The 17,879-nt window shown below is 49.1% G+C and overlaps 1 protein-coding gene across 1 annotated transcript; it reads right to left on the bottom strand.

The window, feature by feature from the left end:
* Positions 1 to 11: 11 nt before the first annotated feature.
* PLK1 (polo like kinase 1) lies at positions 12 to 11,202 on the bottom strand. Its single transcript, XM_081297884.1, has 10 exons — positions 10,558 to 11,202; positions 9,765 to 9,933; positions 8,851 to 8,995; positions 7,902 to 7,995; positions 6,328 to 6,547; positions 2,452 to 2,607; positions 1,401 to 1,478; positions 1,053 to 1,207; positions 775 to 957; positions 12 to 233 (listed from the first exon to the last, which is right to left on the bottom strand). The coding sequence occupies exons 1-10, from the start codon at positions 10,954 to 10,956 to the stop codon at positions 27 to 29; spliced, it is 1,806 nt and encodes a 601-aa protein (XP_081154010.1). The 5' UTR covers positions 10,957 to 11,202; the 3' UTR covers positions 12 to 26.
* Between the last annotated feature and the right edge of the window lie 6,677 nt (positions 11,203 to 17,879).

Raw genomic sequence — 17,879 nt, 5'->3', positions numbered from 1 at the left:
GGAGGCGCCAGTCCAGAGGGGGAGGCCTAGGAGGAGGCCTTGAGGCGGTTGCAGGCGGAGCGCGAGCTCAGGAGCTTGTCCACCATGGTGCGGGCGTAGCGCAGCCGGCTGGCCAGCTCCTTGCAGCAGCCGAACTCCTCCAGCAGGCTCAGGCGGTACGTGCGGAAGTCCCGCTTCTCGTCAATGTAGGTCACGGCTGCCATCAGCGGACACAGGATGAGTTTGGTATGGTCCTGGAAGGAGGGAAGGGAGGCAGGAGATCCCAGCTGCCAGTGTGCCGCAGGGGACGCGGGAGGAAGGCGCGCAGCTGGGGGAGGGGGAGCGCCGCTTGGCTCCCGGCCCAGTGCCTGCAGCCGGCCCAGTGCCTGCAGCCGGCCCAGTGCCTGCAGCCGGCCCAGTGCCTGCAGCCGGCCCAGTGCCTGCAGCCGGCCCAGTGCCTGCAGCCGGCCCAGTGCCTGCAGCCGGCCCAGTGCCTGCAGCCGGCCCAGTGCCTGCAGCCGGCCCAGTGCCTGCAGCCGGCCCAGTGCCTGCAGCCGGCCCAGTGCCTGCAGCCGGCCCAGTGCCTGCAGCCGGCCCAGTGCCTGCAGCCGGCCCAGTGCCTGCAGCCGGCCCAGTGCCTGCAGCCGGCCCAGTGCCTGCAGCCGGCCCAGTGCCTGCAGCCGGCCCAGTGCCTGCAGCCGGCCCAGTGCCTGCAGCCGGCCCAGTGCCTGCAGCCTAGGACCAACACCCACACTCCCGCCCCCCCCCCATCCACCCTTCTCCTAACTCGTCTACCTGGAAGAAGTTGATCTGCACAGTGCCATTGCTCAGGTGCAAGATGATGGCGCTGCGGGTGCGGAACCAGGTGCGCAGGTAGGGGAGTCGCGCGAGCTCGTCACCCTCGCGGGGCGTGATGTTGGCGCCCGCCTTCAGCAAGTGTTCGCTCATGTAATTGCGGAAGTACTTCAGGAGGGTGATCTGGAGGGAGAGTGGGGAATGGCTTCTGTGATTGGAGCCCGTGCTACGCAGTAGCCCACCCCCGGCCACCCACAGCCGCCAGGGGCTCAGCTCACCTTCTTCATCAAGGAGTTGGGGTGGGAGCTCACGGAGAGGTAGGACTCGGTGCCATCGCGCTCTATGTATTGCAGGCTGTCCCCGTCGTCGTATAGGATAAGGCGTGTGGAGTCATTGAAGAGCACCCCTACACTGTTGTCACACAGCTGATACCCTAGAGGCAGGGGGAGGGAGACCTCAGAAAGGGGAAGGAAGCGGGGGACTGGGGACTGGAACTGGGAGGCCTGGGATGCAGACAGGAGAGTTCTGAGAGAAGGGGACCTGGGAGCCACAAAAGGCCAGAGCTTGTAACAACGTCAAGGGTCACTGGCTGACCTGCGCCACCCCCCATTCTGGGAGAGACCTACCGAGGCCATACTTGTCGGAGTAGTCCACCCACTTGCTGACCCAGAAGATGGGGATGCAAGCGGGATCCTCCGCCTCCTCTGGAACAGACAGACAGACCACTGATCAGAACCAGTCTCCTCCCCGCCCACTCAGAGCCCACACCCAGGAAGCTTGCTGAGCACCCACTGCTCTGTCCAAGGGCCTGGGGCCCCAGAGAAGGCACAGCAGGGCCTCTGCCACCAACGAGCCAAGCAAGACGAGTGGCAGCACACACATCTAACTGGCAAGTTATCACACAATGCACCAAGTTCCGCCTCTCCAGCAGGCTGGCGCTCACAGAAAGCCTACTGCGCACCAGGAGTTGGGGTGGGAATTCATGGAGATAGCAAGATACAAAACCCTGGCCTCCGAGCTCACATGTGAGGTTGGGGGGGAGGGGTAGATTAATCAAAACACATATGGACAAACTCCATAAACTAGTTCTCTCATGGTAAAAGTCAGTGCCTAACTGGATTAAAAAACTGAGCAAATACACAATTCTGAATATATCAAACTGTTACGTTCAGTGCATGAAACAATCATTTTAAACGCCACTAAGCAAAGCCGGGAATTTTGGAATATGCTGGGTGAAACGGTTATGGATAACTAACTACCCAGCAGGTAAAGGGTTGAGAGGGCCAGCAGTGGGTGCCAGGAGATGTTTGTGGAGCAGACACTGGAAGAAGCAAGAGTTGGAGGCTCGCAGATGTGGGGAGGAAGCGCATTCCAGGGGCAGGAGCAGAAGGAACTAAAGCCCTGGGCCTGGGTCTCGGTGTCTGGAGGGAAGGCTGGGATCTACTGAGCAAGTGAACAGCATGCACAGACGTACACGCTGGCATGCTAGAAGGTGGAATACTTGTAGTGCAAGAAAAAGGCCACAGGGGCCCCACCCTGAGGGCCTTGGGTGTCAGGCTCACTCATTTAAAATTTGATCAACAGGAAACAAACCAAAGGGAGTCAGGCTATTGACTTTCCCTGCTCCTCCAGGTGGCCCCAGCACCCCCTCCCCCACCCGGGCCCTGCAGTACTCACCTTGCCTCACCAGCCCTCGCTCTGCAGGCTTGGAGGCATTGACACTGTGTAACTGCTGCAGCATGTCACTGAGGTGGCATTCGACCGCCTCATTCGTCTCCCGAACCACTGGTTCTTCTTTTTCCCGAGGACGATCAGGCTGGGGCTTCTCCGTGCCTAGGAAGGTGACAGTCATTAGCTAGCTGGCACTCTTCCCAGAGAAGAGTTTGTGGCTACCACTGCTTTGGGGAAACTGAGTCAGTATTCGCTAATCAGAGCAGCTGCTGTGCTCCTGTGACAGCTCCTGGTGCTCACCAGGAGGCCACCGAGCTTCAGGCACTCAGGCCTCGGACCCAACAGCGTGGCCTCCCAGAACATCACCTATCACCTTATCACCCAGGGAGACAGCCTGAAATCACCTACAGCTCAGAGCTGCTGCGCTTTAGGCAGAGAATTAAAGGCATCCTCTGTATCCAGAAAGACCCAGGGCTGAGAACCCATAATTCATGGACTTAGTAAGCAACTTAATGAAAATGTAAGATTTTTCCACCTTAAAATTTGTTTTATACAATACTGAATTTATATAATGCTGAAACTAGATACATATGAAATGTTAAAATGTAATATTAATTCTTCTCAGGAGTGAATAGTAAGCCCAATAAAATTTAAAACAAATGTGCATCCAAAAAAAAAAAAAAATTTGTTTTATATGCCTAGATGTAACCAAAGAATCTGAAAAGATGCATAATAAATTCACATTGGTTATACCTGGGCAGGAGAAACATGGATGATTTTCACTGTCTTGAATGCCTAAATGTTTAATCCCCCTCTTCCCAACATGTGCTAGTTCTCCTTGTATAAGTGAAAGTTTTCTTAAAGTAAGTTTTCTAAAATAGCAAAATAAATAAATAAAACACTGTGCTAGTATGGGGACTTCAGTGTGAAGACTGGATTTAAAAACCCTAGGGAAGGGGCTGAGGATGTGGCTCAAGTAGTAGTGCGCTCGCCTGGCATGCGTGTGGCCCGGGGTTCAATCCTCAGCACCATTTACAAAACAAAGATGTTGTGTCTGCCGAAAACTAAAAAATAAATATTAAAAAATTCTCTCTCAAAAAAAAAAAAAAAAAAACCCCTAGGGAAGGGGCTGGGGTTGTGGCTCAGTGGTAGAGCACTTGCCTAGCATGTATGAGGCACTGGGTTCAATTCTTAGCACCACAATTAAATAAATGTCCATCAACAACTAGTAAAATATTTTTTAAAAAACCCTAATGAACAAGTAAGGGGCAGTGTGTAGAATAGATAAACAAATGTTAATAACCACTGAAAAGCAGTGAGAATACATGGAAATTCATCATAGTTCTCTATGTTTGGGTAGGTAAGTTGGGTTTTGTATTTTTTAATGCTAAATATTTCAAATTAAAAACAAAAGAATATACACAGTAATAGTTGCTGCAGGTATAATCCACACATGGAGGCAAAAACTAATGGGCAAAGGTTTGAGGAGAAAGAAGATAGTCTCAGAATAGTTCCCTGCAAGATACTTATTGATGATACAGGGAAAATAGTAACTTTGCAATGAAGAAACCCATCAGATGCCCCCTTAACCAAGTGGTCAAGATTAACATCACCAATTTAAAAAAAAAAAAAAAAAAAAAATGGGCCCAGTGGCACACACTTGTAATCCTAGTGGCTCAGGAGGCCGAGGCAGGAGGATCCCGAGCTCAAAGCCAGCCTCAGCAATTTAGTGAGGCCCTTAAGAAACTAAGTGAGTCCCTGTCTCTAAATAAAATACAAAATAGGGCTGGGACATGGCTAAGTGGTCGAATGCCCAGAGTTCAATCCCCGGTACCAAAAAAAACCAAAATCCAACATGAGATAGAACACCGAGAGGAATATATCAGTTCTGCAGTAGTCTTGCCAAAAAAAAGCACAACTCCAATGTAATCTCAAGGAAGCATCGAAATCAAATTAGGGGGCGGGGAGAACTCTATTAGTCACTTAAATAATAAGTATAATCTTGAAAATCAAATTGAAAGGTATTCTAGGAAATAACCTCACCAGTGCTTTTCAAAGGGCCATGACCACGAAACACAGACTGAGGCTGTGTCTTAGGTTGGAGGAGACTAAGGCAACATGACAGCTAAATGCCAAGTGGGGTCCTGAATGGCATAGAACAGGGGTATGATGGGAAAAATCTGATGGGTCCAAGGAAAGGCTGATGTTTGTTGTATTGTCCCAAAGCTAATGTCTCTCTCTTTTTTTTAAGGGGGGGGGGAGAAGGGGAGAGGGGGGGAGAAAGGGGGGGAGGGGGGAAGAGAGAGAGAGAGAGAGAGAGAGAGAGAGAGAGAGAGAGAGAGAAAGAGAATAGAGGAGAGGAGAGAATATCTTTTTTTTTGGTAGATGGACAACACAATGCCTTTTTAAAAAATTTTTTTTATGTGGTACTGAGAATCGAACCTGGGTTCCACCTGTGCTAGGTGGGCGCTCTACCACTGAGCCATAATCCCAGCCCTAATGTCTGTTTTGATAACTGTTTCATGGTTAAGCGAGAGTCTGACATTTGAGGAAACTGGATGAAGAGTTTATGGGACTCTGCTCTATTTTATTTTGTAACTCTTCTAGGTAAGCCCCAAATTAATTCCAAAAAGTTTTAAAAGCAAGTAATCCCTAAAAGCCAAAAACTGAAATAGTTCTAAGTTCTGTATTAAAATGGTGACATATCCACACAGAGAAACAAAGCTACTTTTAAAAAAATATATTTCACAAAGGATAGTTTAAGCAAAGCAGAACTTTAGAACATTGGAACCACTTTATATATGTCAAAAATTTGGACTATGTTAAGATTTTCAACTTAAGAAATACATCCAAGTATAAAAATCAGAAGTAAAAAAAATGTAACACATTTCTGTCTGAATCAGACACTTAAATTAACCAAAGAAAAACATTAACTCCAAAGTGGAGAAGACAATTGCTATAAGATGACATTTGGGGGTGGGGGGCAACATTGGATCCATGTTCAAAGGCTTGAACTTGATAATGGTGTCTGCCAGGTACCGTGGTTTGTAAAAGACTCTGTTTTTAGGAATTATACAGTTAACTATTAAGGGCAATGGACAAGATGTATATGAGATATTTTCAAATGGCTCAGAAAAAAAAGGAAAAGATACATGGAGAGAGACTGACAAAGCAAATATGGAAAAAAATGTAATTGGTGGATCTGGGGAAAAGGAAAGTATAGGAGTTAGTCCTGTCAACCACCTTTTCATAAGCTTGATCAATATAAAAATAAAACATTAAAATGACAAAATCAGAAATATCATAAACACGAGGTTTCCCCCCAAATATGCATTTCCTAACTCCACCCTCTGAGAGGACCCAGCAAAGACAGTCTCTGATGGCGTGTGGTTTTGTAAGAAAATATCCATCCTTTTAAAGAGATGCATACTGAAGTTTTAGGGGTAAATGGTGGAGTGCTAGAGTTCACTTTAAAAACACTTCAAAGGAACCACCAAGTAGATGAAGCAAATGTTTCAAGATCTGTGCGAGTGTTAAGTGGTGGGTCCAGGGGGTCTACTGCATTATGTCCTGGGTGTATATGTGACATGTTTCATATTTTCTCAATGAGCCATGCAAGAGTGATCATGGGAACTTTTCACAGTGATCCAAAAGTATTTTTCAGGCTTGATGGGCTCAGCCATTTTCTTCTTGAGCCCGACACCCTGATCCAGCCAAGTTGCATAAGGTCTGCTTTCCTGATAGAGCCCTGGGGCAGGACGACACCAGGACCTTCTGGATCGGGGCCAGTCCCATGCCACACCTGAGGTCTGGAGGCCAGACAGCAAGCTGTATGTGCCTCTAAATCCTGGGCTCTGCTGGCTTACCCTGACCCATGCTTACCTTTATTGAGGACCGTGAGAGGCTTCCGGTTACTGGGGTCAAGGCTGCTGGGAGCAATTGAAAACCTTGGTGGGATGGTGAGGCATGTGATGGGGAGACGGACAGGGATGTAGCCAGAAGTGAAGAACTCGTCATTGAGCAGCTCATGAATGGTGGGGCGGGCAGTGGGATCTGTCTGGAGCATCTTTTGGATGAGGGAGGCAGCCACAGGGTTGATGTGCTGGAACAGAGAGCGCAAGCCTTAAGCAGGATGTGACAGGGACCCCACATGCAGCACTGCCATGGTGGCCTGCAGGACCAGCCCACATGTAGACAGGCCCCTAGTCTCAAGGATGCCACAGGTCAGCAGTCCAGAGCAATGCCAAGTTCTCCACGATCAGCTTTAACAATTCAACAAGGGTGGACTTAAGTGGCGAGTATGATTGTTTCCTTCCCCTTGAGCCTCAGGATTAACTTGGCATAATTTCTCTCCTGAACTTGCCCTTGTACACTTAAAGTTGCTCACCACTAGAGGAGCACTGAACAGGCCTCGAGGTTCGAAGACCTGCACTTAAATCTCCGCTTTGGCCTTTAGTACCAGCTTGACAAGTAATCTGGACTTTCTAATGCCTTTGCATCTGCATCTGTAAAATGGGAACACAGCCCCAAGCCTGGAGCCCCACTGAGAACATTCAATGGGATACAATCTAGCACAGGGCCAATGCACAGGAAGGGCTTAGCACTGATTCTGCACTTATTATGTACCAGGAAAGTGTTCCAAGTGCTTCCTATCTATTAACTCATTTGCCCTCACAAAAACATCTGGGCGTAGGGATGAGGACACTGAGGCACACAGAGGGTGAGGGCCTTGCCTAAGAAACCCACCCAGCAAGAGGTGGAGATGTACTCCCACCCATGGAATCTGGTCACCTTGGGTCATTCCTTGCTGTCTTTCTAATAATGAACTCTTTGTGACTCAACAAGGGTGGACTTAATGGCGATGATTGTTTGAAGACAGCAAGTCACAAGTTGAGGACACCAAACTGGGGAAATGGCTGGGTGCCAGCCTCTGAAACAGGCTATTCTTTTAAACAGACCTGTGCCAGTGGCTGTGAAAATTCCACACCGTTTTGCCATTGCAAAGCCTTTGGATTCACAATGGCTCACAATTCAGTGAGCACTTACTGAATGCAAGTACTCTTCGAGAAGCTCCAGAGGCAGTCCCTCCACCTTATAAATGGGAAACTCAGCAGAGTCAAGACACTGGCCAGGTGTGACCTGGATGCTAAGCAGAAGAGTCCATTTGAATTAAGCTAGTCCATTTCCAAAGCATGAACCCATCTGCCTGATTGTCTCCTGTAATTTTTTCCTTCTTTTTACATAGCTTTTCTATCTACTTTCAATAATCTACAAACTTCCACTAGAAAAAAAATGCTTACATGTACATATGCATCAAGTTCTGGAGGCAACTTCAGATAAACATCCCCTATAGCTCCGTGGACCCCTAGACCTATCTCTGTCCTCAGTATAGAGTTGGGCTCAGTAAATAAGCTTCTGGAGAAAAATAAATTTAATTTTAGAGTGTTGTTAGTCACCTTGGGAATACTGTATTCATTCTTCTTGATCCGGAGGTAGGTCTCTTTTAGGCAAGATGTCTCAAAAGGTGGTTTGCCCACTAACAAGGTATACCTGTAAGCAAAGGTCAGATTCAGCACAAGCCTCTCAGGCAAAAATGCAAATGCAGAAGTAGCCTCAGGGCCAGAAGGAAGAGCAGGCATCCTTTGGACACACTCAGCTTAGCAGCCCCAAGATCAATAGCTAGGATGAGCCTTCAGTAGAACACAAGTGACCAGACCTGGATTCTAGTGGGCCAGGGATTGTTCCCCTCTGGCCTGCAGTGATCCAGGGCCTGAGGGTGCAGGCCATCTACATCAGGTCAGTAGGTGGACTACCTGCTCCTGTAGGAGCAGCTCCATGTTCAGTAACTCTGTACTGAGGTTTGTCGGTTTTATTTGAAAAAAAGTTCCATTGTAAAGAAGTCTGAAAGCCATTGCTACAACCCACGTCTCACCCCCCAGTACCCAGGCCAACAACAACACAACAGATTACACCTAAAAAAGCCCAGGCCCCTGCTCACCACTAACCCTTCTCTGCTAGGCTTGATCCAGATATCAAGGCACCTCCCACCCCATGCTGATCAGAGTTTCTAAAACTTCACTGTGCAAAGGAAACATCCAAATTCTAATTTGGTAGGTATAGTCTGGGTCCTGAGAGTCTTCACTTCTAACAAGCTTTCAGGTGATGCTGCTGTTGCTGCTGGTCTCAGAGGCCACGGCAAGGTTGTGGAGGCCTCCAGCCCCTTCCCTGAAGCTAAGGCCCAGGCCATGGGAATCCAAGTGATGAGGAAAGCTAATGGTAATAAGGTGTTGTTTGGGGGCAGCCTTTCCACAAGGCAGAGAGATCCACAGGATGAATGCAGCCAGGCGGATGTCTCAAAGGGCTCCTTCTGAGGCCAAATAGGGCCAGAGCCAACTCCCAACTTACATGATACACCCAATGGACCACACATCCACCTCGAAACTGTGCCCCTTCTTGCTCAGCACCTCGGGAGCTATGTAATTAGGAGTCCCGCACAGGGTCTTCTTCCGCTCCCCATCATATTCCACTTTGGTTGCCAGTCCAAAATCCCCTGGGACAGAGGGAGGAAGAGGGGGTACTCAGATGCCAGCCTCTGCCATCTATCACTGCAGACAGCTGGCTCAGGCTTGCCCATCAAGCAACAGAGTCATTTGATCCCACAAGCCTCTGTTCCTCGTGGGCAGGAAGGCTTACCCAGAATCCTCCTTGCACTGGCCACAGGGACCAGGGCCTCCTGCTGACCTTTCTCAACCCTCCTCTTAGAAAAGGGAATTGACAGGGCAAAACTCAAATGCCTTTGAGGATTAAAGGAATACCCTTTAAGACAGCTGCTTAGTAAGTTGGTAAGGAAGTGACAGGGAGAGGTGGGGACAGGGGCAAGCCAGAGGGAGAATCTATGAGACACACCTGCTTTTCGGCCTAGCACAGGTGCCCTGAGGGAATGCCACCCTTGTGATAGTGGAGCTTCCAGTTTAAAAGAAGCTCCATATCCAAATTTTTAGGCCATGTCTCCCAATTTTAAAAATGGAAGCTGGCTGGGCAATAGCTCGGTGGTAGAGTGCTCTCCCAGCACTCCAGAAGCACCTCTCCCAAATAAGAAACGAATTCAAATTATTTTTCTAAGATACAATGTTGGGGCATACAAATGAAGCATCTTGAAGGCCAGACTCAGGCTTGTGGGCTCCGTTTTAAACTTCTAAAGAGAAGTCTAAAGGCGACAGCAGCCCAGCCTTTCCGGCCTCCTGATACCCTCTCTCCAGGCGCCTGCTCATTCCCACCATGACAACAGTGGCGTCGAGTCCCCTCCAGCAGCATCTCACCTATTTTCACCTCCAGACTCTCGTTCAGAAAGAGGTTGCCCAGCTTGAGGTCCCTGTGAATCACCCGGTTTCGGTGCAGGTACTGGCAGCCCAGGACGATTTGCCGCAGGTAGTAGCGGGCCTCGGGCTCGGTCAGGGCTTTCCGCCTCTTGTGCAACTCCAGGAGCGACTGGAGGAGAAGGGGAGGCGGACTTGAGGGTTACCTGGCAAAGGAGCCCTGGACGAACCCGGACCCTGGCGGACCGAAGGGTCTGGGCAGGTTTCTCCCCATCGGATCCTCCCCCCCCCCGCCCTCTCCAGGACCCTGCAGTCGCCTGCAGCACCCCCTTTCCTACGGTCCCTCCTCCAGCCCCCCTCTGGAAGCTCGAGTCCCCAAGCTCCCGACCTTCTCCGGAAGCTCAGAAGTTCGGCCCCAAGCACCCTCTCCCGCACCCAGCCCACTCCGGAAGCTCTGGCCCGCGGCGCCCCCGACCCAGGAATCTTCAGCAGCCGCTGGGCTCCTGCACCGCCCAACGCACACTTCGCGTCCAGGAGACGCCTTTCTTAGCAGCAGTCGGACCGGGCCACTTGGCCGGAACCTCCTTCCTAGCAGCTCCGAGAGCCCAGCAGCCCAAAGCAGGGCCCATTTCCATTCCCAGCTCGAGGGTTCCCAGCACCCACTCTCCAGCAGCCTCCAGCAGCCCCGGGTCCCAAGCGCCCCTTTCCGGGAAACTCTTTCCCAGCAGCTCCAGGTCCGGACACCCCAACCGGAGCCCACAGGCAGCTCCAGGGCCCCCGCCGCAGCCACACTCACCCTCCGGCGGCAGAGCTCCAACACCACGAACACGAAATCGTTGTCCTCGAAAAAGCCGTGGAAGCCTACGACATGCTGGTGGGCCAGGCTGCGGTGAATGGAGATCTCCATGGACATCTTCTCTTTCTGGTGCGGCTTAAGCAGCAAAGACTTAGGCACGATCTTGCCCGCGAACACCTCTTTGGTGTCTGCGTCCGAGATCTCGAAACACTTGGCGAAGCCGCCTTTGCCCAAAAAGCGGCCCCGCACATAGCGCCGCCGGCTGCGTGGGTCCACTAAGACCTCGGGGATCTCTTTCGCTAGTGGAGCAGCCGCTGGGGCTCCAGCAGCCGGAACCCCGACTTTCCCTGGGTCGGCTGGTGCCCGCGCCAGCTTCCCCGCAGTCGCCGCCGCACTCATGTTCCCAGAGTTGCTCAGCAGACCTGGCTGGGTGGGTGCAGAGGCTCCGCTCCGCACTGCTCCGCTCCTCCCCGAATTCAAACGCGGCGCTGGGAACGTTACAAAAGCCTACGCGCCACTGATTGGCCGCGGGGATTTAAAATCCAAACCCGCCCGGCGCGCGGCACCATGGGAGCGACCGGAGCCGCAGCCGCCTTTAATTCCGCATCCAGCCCCTTAGGAAACTTGATTGACAGCATCCGCAGACAGCCTGCACGTGTGATAGCCTGGGAAACCCTACCCTGCGTGGGGATGCGGAGACCCAGTCCCGGGAGGGGACAGTTGGTTTAGGGTTTGCCTCCAGCGGCGGGGAAGCTCCTGCAGTTCACTCGCGCCTCCTCCTGGTGGCTTTTCCTAACACCTTCCTCCCTCCGCCTCCCGTCTTCTGGAATAGAAACTCAGAGACGAGGCGGCTTAGGGCAGTACCTGATTGCCATCATCAGCTCTCTGCCAACCCAGGCTAAACAAACTGAAATCTAAGTAAAAACAGGATGCTTGTCCTGTTTTAATGCACCTCTCATGGCAAATCCTCCACATACCCCCACTTCAAATAATGGCTCCCTCTGCGTCCCTGTTTAGTGAGCAACTACTTGAAGTTCGGTGCAGGGAGTGGCAGCATTACCATCACCTGGGAGCTCGTTAGAAAGGCAAGGACAACTGTTCAGGCTCTACCTGCTCTACAGGGTCAGAATTTGCCTTTAAACAAGGCTGCCCAGGTGATTCCTACACGTGGTGAAGTTCAAGAAGCAACACACAAACACAGCCAAAGATGCTGGCTCACTGCTGGACCTACCTCCCAGTGGACATTCCAATTTATTGGTCAGGGGGAGGATGGCTGGTTGGAAGAATGCCTAGCACACTGGCATGTCATGGCCAAGTTTGTCCTGCAGGTTGTTTTGTTTGGCTTTTAAAAATTTGAATTCATTTCCAGTATTTAAAAAGGGAGCGCCCATAAAAATGAAGGTTTGTGGCTTTTCCTGAAGGGGAGAAAATCAGCTCAAGCAATTATAAGCCTAGATGTTCTTCCGGTTGGCTGGCATTCCCAGCATCCTCAACACCTTTGCCCATTTCCTGTCTGGCTTTTGTAGGCACTGCAGTGGCCACCCTGGAGTGGCAAAGCACCCAAGTTACAAGCTCTTTCTCTGTGCTGCCCTATGGGTCCCTGACAGAACAAAACCTAATCATATAATCAATGGTCTTTTTGCTTGGGTTTTGTTCTGATACTGGGGATTGAACCCAGGGCCTTGCATATACTAGAAAAGTCCTCCCTCTATCACTGAGGGCTACACCCCCAGCCCTCAAACTTGAGCATATTGTGCTCTTTCCCAGCCTCCTGGTTAAGCTGAGAGACAATGATGAGGATTGGTGCTGTGGTTTCTACCCCGGTTCTAAGGTCACAGTGCAATGCCTGATTAAAGAGGGTAAGCACTGAATGTTTGCTGAATAAAAGAAAAGTTAAAATTTTTTTTCAATTAAGCTATTTTTTTGTCCCCTTGGTGTGTAATCTTTTATTTGAAAATTTTCACTGAAATTTAGTATATTTACAGGGAAAAAAAAACATTGTCATAATTCAACAGCTAGGTGAATAATCACAAACCCAAATGCCCTCTGCAAACAGTACCCAGATTGAGAAAGAAAATGCTACAAGACCCCAGAAGTGCCCCTGATGCACTGTGTGGAGTCCCCAACACCACCTTCCAGTTGATGGCCCACGTGGAGAGAGCAGGGCTCCGAGAACAGACATGGCTATGGCATATAACAGAGGAAGGGAATGAAGCAAATCAGAAAAGGAAAAGGTGCAGGCCCAAGTCCAGAGGAAACTGGGTGCAAACTCCCTGTGTGAAGGAGGGGGTTCGAGACTCTAGGCCTGCTTCTGCTTCCAGGCAGCCTGGCTCCAGCTGGGGCTGAACTGCACACTACAGAATGCAGCAGGTGTCAGGCTGGAGCCTGGTTCAGGCAGTGAGGATGTGTGAAGTCGGGGTTCCAGGCCAACCCCTGCTTTTCCTCAGCTGCAGTACGGGCAGGCTTCAGGGCCAGACAGCTGTGGTCCAGGGCCAGATGACAAGCACAGCTTCTTTTCTCAACAGTCTTAAGAGTCCAGATTGACCCATTCAAAAACAGGTGTATCAGGCTAGGAAATCATCAGCCTCCAAGGGTCAGACTTGAGATTCCAACAAGGGCTCATTAGCAGCTTAACTGCCTTTTCAAAGCCAAATGTGGGTTTCCATCCAGAAACTGGCTCTCTTTCATGTGCTCCCTTTCTTTCCAGAAGCTCCAGTAGACACAAATCACAATAAAAATCACCAGTTATAGAGATTTCTCCCGTTGTAGCCACGAAATGCAAATGCCAACTTGTGACAAAAAGCCAGGAAGTTGTATGTCATGGACACCTTTTTTTTTTTTTTTTAAATGGGGAAGATCCTTCTGGCATTGATAAAATTATAAACATATAATATTTTAAATCCATTTTATATATCCAGGTGCAACAGTCATAAAATACAAAGCCATTTTTTATCCTTTATTTTATTTATTTATTTTTATGTGGTGCTGAGGATCAAACCCAGTGCCTCACAGTTGCTAGGCAAGAGTTCTATCACTGAGCCCCAGCTCTGGCCCACAAAGCCAATTTCTTAAATGCAAATTTTCTCATTGCAAATTTTCTCAGATCCCTAAAAGTAATTCTGCATTTATCGAGTTAATGTTGCAGTGTTACAGGTTACAAGCCTGCCATTTGAACTCTTATGCAGAATGTCCATACCACAAAGTATGATTTTTAAGCCATGGAATAAACCAATAAAACAAGCTAGAGTGTTTTGCATTCACATATCCAAAGAACTATTGTTGAGTATCCATGTATGTTTTATTTATTCCATTTAGAAACATTTACCAAAAAATGAGGAAGCATTGAGGAAAATATCCCTAATTTCTTGGGGTCCTGTAATAGCTGTTTTCATAGTCCCTTCTCTTTGACAACATGAAGTTTTCATTTTTATTTTTGCTTTATTTTGAGACTAGTGGCACTGTGTTGCTAAGACCGGGCTTGGAGTTTCCAGGTTCCTATGTAGCAATTATGGTGTGTTAATACAATCTATCTGCACATTTCAGTAATAATGATACTAACAGTGAACCCTCCCGAGCTCTGATTATGTGCCAGCTTGGCAAAGATGATTGGACTTCATCATCACAGCGACACCAAGGAGAAAAGAATTATTATTCCTGCTCTGTAGATGAGGAAATGAGCACTTCTGGATGAGGTTGCTTGCCAAGGTTATGTGGCCAGGAGGTGGGAGGATCTGCAACGTCAACCAACTCTGCTGACTCCGAATACACCCACCTGCACAGTGCCTGCCTGTACACAGCCTCTCGGGGCCTTGGTGCTTGTGCTGTAAGGCTGCAAACCTCTTGTCCACTGCTCCCTCCCTCCCTTCCTGCCAAAAAGCTATAGACGTATTATTAACTTGGGGATTAAATAACCTGGGTTTTAATGCCAGCAACTTCCTTCCCGATGTGTGACCTTGGGCAAACTACTTACCCTCTCTTTGCCTCAATTTCTAGGACTATAAAATGGAGGTAATTAGAGTGCCCATCTCCTAGGACCCTATCTAGGAGTGCATATTGAAAATACTTGTAAAGAGATTAAACGAGGACAGCACTTGAAACAATGCCAGCCACAAAGCACATGGTTTTATTTTATTTTTTATTTTTTTGGTACTGGGAATTGAACCCAAAGGGTGCTTTACCACTGAGCCACATCCCCAGCCCTTTTCATTTTTTATTTTGGGTTTTGCTAAAGTTGCTAAGGCTGGCTTCAAACTTGGGATCCTCCTGCCTCAGCCTCCTGAGTCTCTAGGATTACAGGTATGCACCACTGTGCCTGATAGTTGTTGTTATTAAAATAAAAAGAACCTGAGCTGAGGCCTGGGCTCTTGGTCTCCCCCAGGCCTTTGCAATCCCTAAGCCTCTCATTTCGTTATTCTCCCAGCCCCCGGCCCTACTGCTTCCTCCAGCTCTTGTTGTTCCCATTGGACAAACAGAAAGTGCACCCCAGACATCAGAGACTGTGGTAAGCACAGCTGAAGAGACAAGTTGATGGGCTAAGGAAAAACAGGGGTGAATGTTCAGACCCAGAATCTGAAATCGGAGGTGTGAATTTCATTCATGTCTTTTCTCAGATGATTTTCATCTGCATGACCGCTTTGCCTGATGCCCATGGACTTGGAGATACAGAAAGGTCCCCGGACATAGAGGTCCATTCAGAGACCATCATAAAAGTGGCTGGAGCCAACCCACCAGAGAAAACTTCAGGAAAACAAAGAATTAACCCCTGGAGCAGCAAGCACAGCACTCAAGAGCCAACTGCACCCGGGTCCATGGAATTGGAAGAGCTTCATGAAACATGAACTTTTGCAGCCAGGTAGGAGTTGGCTCTGACTGCAGTCCAGCCACTGACTAGCTGTGGCATCTTTACTTAACTTCAGCTGTGTGCAAATTTACTTTACCTCTCCCTTTATTCATTTCCTCCTCTGCAAAATGGGCTGTGAAAATCCCTAGTTTTTAATTTTTTTTTTAGTTGTAGATGGACACAATACTTTTATTTATTTATTTATCTATATTGGTGCTGAGGCTCAAACCCAGTACCTCACACATGTGAGGCAAGCCCTCTACCACTGAGCTAAAACCCCAGCCTGAAAAATCCCTACTTTTTAGACAGCTGAGAGAATGAAATGTTTTCTAAGTGCCTGGCACTCCATCATGCAAAGCAGGGAAGAATGATCTCTTTTCTCCATCTTTTTGTGATGGACTGATTATGAAAGCAAAGGTGTTCTTAATCTAATTTTAAATTTTAAAACACACACACACTCACACACACATACATATAAGAATGTAGCAGCTGGGTGTGGTGGCACATACCTAATCCCAGCAGCTCTGGAGGCTGAGCAAGCCTCAGCAACTTAGTGAGACCCTGTCTCAAAATTATAAATAAATAAATAAATATTAAAGGCCTGGGAATGTAGCTCAGTAGCTCAGCGCCCCTGGGTTCAATCCCCAGTTTAAAACAAAAACGAACAAACAAGCAAAAAAAAAAAAAAAAAGTTGCATCTTATACTCTAAGGGGCTCACTCAAGGGTTTTCACATTCTGGTGACTTTATTTATAGGGACCATTTATTGAGTGCCCACCCGCAGCCCGCTCTCACACCTGCACGTGAATGCACTTGAAGTTCAACCCTCCCCATCTTGCCCACTTGTGGATGAGATGGAGGTTCTGGAGGTGGGTTGACCATGACAGGGCTAGTAAATGCAGGGTGGGCCTGCCCTGCCTGTCTCCAGAGCCCACACTTTGGACCACTACGATGACCTTGAATACAGGTCCCTCGGGTCTCTGTGTCCAAGGACTCGTTGGCTTTCTCCCCTACCAAGCTATAAGATCCTGTGGGGGGTGGGTGGGGGGTTGTGGCTCAATGGTAGAGCGCTCCCCTAGCGCAGGCGAGGCCCTAGGTTCGATCCTCAGCACCACATAAAGATAAATAAATAAAATCAAGGTATTGTGTCCAATTACCACTAAAAAGTAAATATTTATTTAAAAAAAAAATCCTGTGGGTGGGGACTGGCTCCATCTTATTCTCCACTGTATTCCCAGGACCTAGGGCAGTACCAAGCACTCAGGGGTGGCTCAGTCAAGAATTTGGCAAATGACACTTTCTTCTCTATGTCGCATGATGTCAGGTCCCGCATCCCCACTGTGAAGAGGCAGCAAGCATACATGCTACAAAAAGCACATGCCATTCTGAAGGTTTCTGAGGGTGCCGGCTGGGACGGCACTAGTCCAAGCTGGCAGGACATTTTGCTGAGACCAGTTCTATAATAACCACACCTTTGGACACACTGTCCCAACACTGCCTGTACCATTTAAGGGCCTCGAAGCTCACAGAAGTTACCCCAAGAGATCACCAGCTGGAGCTGTGTACCTGTCGCAACCATCCAGATGGGCTTGATGCCAATTTGTTCTAGAGAGTGGCCAAGGCCAGACAGAACACAACTGACAGACAACCCTCAGGGCTGTCACCTGACGGATCAGGATATTGAAAAGGCCTCCCCAGTCACCAGAACTCTTCTTTATAGTGAGAAACTTCTGAGGGTGTGTTAAATAGGTACACTATCTCATTAATTCAAGTCTGATTAATTTCAAGTCTGCTATCACCCAGATGGGTCAATGACAAAGAAAGAAAGTGTGGCCTCAGGTCCTAAGTGAATTGATGGATACAGAAGTGACTAATTCAGAAGCCACCACCCATTCCAACCAACCACAAGGGCTGTGCACTGCCCACATAAAACAGAACCAGTCAGCAGGACCCTCACAGGTTCAGCATTCAACCCTGTGCCCTGTACCAAGGATCTGGCATGTGAGACTAACCTGGGGCAGAACTGGGGCTACATCCAGGCAATCACCCCATCAAAAATGTGCTGAATAGCCCACAGGCTCAAGTCTCATTCCTCAGGAGCCAGTGTGGGCTGGGACAAGAATGTAACTAGAATTCTACCTCAGACCATGACAGAGGCCCTGCTGGGCTGTAATGGGGTCCATAGGAAAGCAGTTCTAGAAGACGCCTGTGCACTAAATGGCTTTTTGTTGAACACCCCTCTTTGACCAAGCAACATTTCCCTCTGCTCCCTAATTGAGGCCCAGATGCCCCTTCAGGAGTATCCTCTGAAGGTACCCGCCAGACAGTGAAGAGAGACGAGGTAGGTGGTGAAGGTAAGCAGGCAGAGGAAGAGGACTGGATGGCTCCTGATCATTCTTCCTGCCTGGTCCTCCCACCCTCCTTTGATATCACCCCCCACCACGGGGTGCCAACTCTCAGCCCATGCAAGTACATGGCTGGGA

The sequence above is a fragment of the Spermophilus citellus genome (assembly GCF_964194105.1).
Source record: "Spermophilus citellus genome assembly, chromosome: 6".
Taxonomy (NCBI): Eukaryota; Metazoa; Chordata; class Mammalia; order Rodentia; family Sciuridae; genus Spermophilus; species Spermophilus citellus.
This window is presented reverse-complemented; position numbering and strand designations above follow the sequence as displayed.

Excerpts from the sequence above, each read along its gene's own strand:
- PLK1 (XM_081297884.1), bottom strand. The coding sequence starts at position 10,956 with ATGAGTGCGGCGGCGACTGCGGGGAAGCTGGCGCGGGCACCAGCCGAC. Across the intron at positions 6,548-7,901 it reads ATGAATACAGTATTCCCAAG|CACATCAACCCTGTGGCTGC; the intron begins GTGACTAACAAC and ends TCTCTGTTCCAG. Across the intron at positions 234-774 it reads TGCAGATCAACTTCTTCCAG|GACCATACCAAACTCATCCT; the intron begins GTAGACGAGTTA and ends CCCTCCTTCCAG.